The sequence below is a fragment of the Anarrhichthys ocellatus genome, unplaced genomic scaffold, assembly GCF_004355925.1.
Source record: "Anarrhichthys ocellatus isolate YVR2014 unplaced genomic scaffold, GSC_Weel_1.0 scaffold5407, whole genome shotgun sequence".
NCBI lineage: Eukaryota > Metazoa > Chordata > Actinopteri > Perciformes > Anarhichadidae > Anarrhichthys > Anarrhichthys ocellatus.
Genome location: NW_022285381.1, coordinates 1 through 3,513, shown reverse-complemented (window position 1 = coordinate 3,513; position 3,513 = coordinate 1). Strand labels below are relative to the sequence as shown.

The following is a 3,513-nucleotide window of genomic DNA, read 5'->3' as shown; positions in this document are numbered from 1 at the left end:
TCTCTCTCTCTCTCTCTCTCTCTCTCTCTCCAGACACTGGCTCTGATTCAACTGGTTGCGTGACATGAAAAAGCAGATGGAGCTCGTGTACATGTAGCAAATAAGTACTCACCATCATAGCAGAAGAAGGGTTTTGTGTTACTGCAGTCATCGGAGCTCCATTTTCCATTTGACACAGTCATAGCACATTTCTTGTCGCCCTCATCAATAAATTAATCCGGATCCCAGGATCTGAAAGAGAAACTACTCCCATTTGACCACCTCCAGGTGTCTCTGAACAGGCCGATCCAAACAAATTTGTAAAGCTCTATCTTCTTGAATTCTTCGTCATTTAACTGTGTGGGTCCACTGATCAGGTCAGTGTGACGTTCTCTGCAGTAGCTCTGAGCCTCTAGCCATGTTTTCGATTCGTTAATCAAATGGTATTTGTTTTGATTGTTTTCTGTGGAATGAACAGAAAAACTTAAGAAATACACATTTTCATTAGTTATTTCCTCTCATAAAATCCTATATTCTCACTTTAAACATATGAATTAAACATGTGAGATAGATTAACATGATTTCACTGCAGGTTCAGATATTTAGATGAAAGTGTTTGGGATAATAAGGTGGATCACATCATTTCTTGCAGAACATAATAAAAATAAAAGTAGCCCTGATAAGGATTCATTTGTGGATTTTTTTTTTATCCCCATACCTCCAAAAAAAAGATGAAGTATATGTCCACATGGAAAACTATTGTTAGACAGGTTGATATTCTTTATACACATAACATTGTTAGCCACATATTCTCACCATCGTAGCAGATAAATGGATATCTACGATGACAGTGGTCATCGATCCATTTGTGATTCTTCATCATCACACAGTTCTCAGGATGATTTACATCATTCGGCTCACCACCAACCCATTCTGTCTCATTAGCATTGAACTCCACCCCTGGCAGAGACCAGAGCCACTTCCTGTCGACATTGCTTTGGTTGCGCAGTCCAATCCAGGCTCCACCTTGATTCCTTGCTAAGTCACTGAGTCTCTTCATATCTGTCATATCAAACACTTTGGCCAGGTCAGTGAACTCATCTCTGCAATGCGTCTGGGCTTCCTCCCAGCTCTTGTTCTGCTCAACAAAGTGGTACTCGTAGAGGCGACACAGGCAGAAGGAACACTGACCTGATAACAGAGATAATAAATGTGGTCAGTACTGGAGGAGAGAGAATAGCAAGAATGTTATAAAATGACATCATGCCCCTTCATTTAAAATGGGGCTCTGAGTGCACTTAAGCAGTGTGAGACGTACAATTGTTTTTAGCTGAAGTGATTCTAGCTAAAATAAATGAAAACAGCAGCAGATGATCCACTTACCCATCAGAATGAGCACAAACAGACTCCACTGCATGTTTGCTCTGTTAGATGAAACTGATATTTTAGTGTGCAGTGAACCAAACACAATGATTTTAACAGCTTGTCTCCATCTGTTTGTTCAGTTATAATAAAACACACGACCACTCCCTCCAGTGTACAAAGTTAAGTCTGATAAGGAAGAGGAATGGAAGGAAATATGCAAACTGTAGTCAAAACAGAACTAACAATATGCATGCAATAATGTTCTTCTTTTTATTATCCAAGGTCACTTATTTGAATAGTTTACAGATAATACAACAAACTAAAATGAATCTTTCTGTGTGAGCTTGTGATGTTCTGGTGTTTGCTTCTATTATCAGAATTATTGTCATTTTCTTCAATGTACAGGTGATACAAGCAACAAGAGGAACACCTTGTGAGATGCTGTCGGTCACGACAACGTATCAGTCAAATCAACGGACTTCTGACTCAATGTCATGAAACACTATACATTGCACTGTGAGCATTTATTCTAATTGATTGCATTTCATATTCAGGTGTTCATGTTATTGTGTCCACCACTTGTTAAAGCTAGAAAATTACGTATTTTACTGCAAAGTTGCAATTACAGTTGTGCTGTCGTTATGAATCATACCATAAAGTCTGGTCAAGTTTCTGTATTATGAGTGAACAAACCCGACTGTAAGTTATATTTAGTGTCATAGGAGGAGTAAGATATGCTGCTAATTAGTATTCACTAATACAACAATATAAAGAAATAAGCAGATTTGTTTTGTAAGTCAAATAAAAAAGTCAAAGTTTCATTCTGATTTGATGTTAGATTACGTGAAGTATGAACTGAAGAAAGACAATGTTGCACTGTCCACCTCTGCACAATAAACACTAGATTAAAATGACAGAAAACAATCGTAACTTACATCTTGTGAGTCTTCCTCTTAGACGCTTCACGCTGGTGTCTCTCCTCACGTACTGATGAAGACTCACACATCAACCAGGCAGGTGCTCTCTTTTAGCCGCCTGAACGCCAACATTTGAATATTGAAATACAGAAGTCGGAGACGTCCATTAGAGAGGAGAAAGGATCCATTGATGACAAGTCATTTACATGATGTAACAGGTAAACAGAGAGGAACACACACTTCCCTGTTGACCGTCCAACATGCAGAAAGAACGGCATCATTCCAAAGAAATCTACTCATGAGGAGAATACTTTACATTTGTGTAAACTGTTCTGAAATACACAAATATTGTTTTGCCAACAATTCTAAACCATTCTTTGGTTCTTATTCTGTTTATTTATTTATACTGGCAATGTAACCAATCCCATCATTCCACCATGATATAGAAGTCCTTTACAAGATCAGTCATTGATATGATCATGAATACGTTTTGGGCTTTTGGTGTGCAGTTTATTTTTACTAATTTATTATAAACTACTCAAACATTTAAATGTCTCTGTTTACATCATCACTGTTCATTTTTAACGCGTGTTTCACAATTATTTTCATGGTTACTGATGTTTAAAGAAAAATGCATTGTGTCAAATCCAGCTAATAAAACAGATTTCTATCAGAGATATGTACAAACAACAAAGTAGAGTAAAAGACACGTCTTAAAGGAGCATTGTGTAGGATTTAGCGACATCTAGTGGTGATGTTGCAGATTGCAGAGGGCTCATTCCAAGCAAACAAAAACACAGCGATTCTTAGTCTCAGCTTAAAGCTGGTTGTGATACTGATTATGAAGGTACTTTCAACTTGTACGATCGACTTAATACTGCCTCTGAAATGTACTACTGTAATATTGTGAAAATGTACTGATGATTGTAAGAAAACACAAAAGACTGTGCCCTAACCCTTTCCATTAATCACTGATATAATAAAGTTTTTTTAAGGATGGAGTCTTATTTCATTGATTTATCCAGGAACCAGTATTACCTGGAAATCATTTTGATCGGATGAGAATGTAAACGTAAAGCTCGTATTACCTTATTTTGCTTCTCTACCCACCTGGCAACCACCTTTCCAGGGATGGAAAGAGTACTAGAATACACGAGTACTACATATACACATGTACTTAGATGAAATGCACTCTGAGTAAACTAAACTGCATTACATTTAACCAGAGAAAGAAACAAGACTGACATGTGAG

At 37.4% G+C, this 3,513-nt stretch overlaps 1 protein-coding gene across 1 annotated transcript; it reads right to left on the bottom strand.

Moving 5' to 3' along the window:
- Window positions 1-212: 212 nt before the first annotated feature.
- LOC116379866 (C-type lectin lectoxin-Phi1-like) lies at window positions 213-2,331 on the bottom strand. Its single transcript, XM_031841834.1, has 4 exons — window positions 2,280-2,331; window positions 1,363-1,403; window positions 796-1,170; window positions 213-442 (listed from the first exon to the last, which is right to left on the bottom strand). The coding sequence occupies exons 2-4, from the start codon at window positions 1,394-1,396 to the stop codon at window positions 213-215; spliced, it is 639 nt and encodes a 212-aa protein (XP_031697694.1). The 5' UTR covers window positions 1,397-1,403; window positions 2,280-2,331.
- Window positions 2,332-3,513: the final 1,182 nt, after the last annotated feature.

Bases quoted from the DNA above. Each gene is read 5' to 3' on its own strand.
- LOC116379866 (XM_031841834.1), bottom strand. From the start codon at position 1,396: ATGCAGTGGAGTCTGTTTGTGCTCATTCTGATGG. The intron at 1,171-1,362 runs GTAAGTGGATCA...CTCTGTTATCAG, and splicing joins GTTTGTGCTCATTCTGATGG to GTCAGTGTTCCTTCTGCCTG. The intron at 443-795 runs GTGAGAATATGT...TTCATTCCACAG, and splicing joins TCCATTTATCTGCTACGATG to AAAACAATCAAAACAAATAC.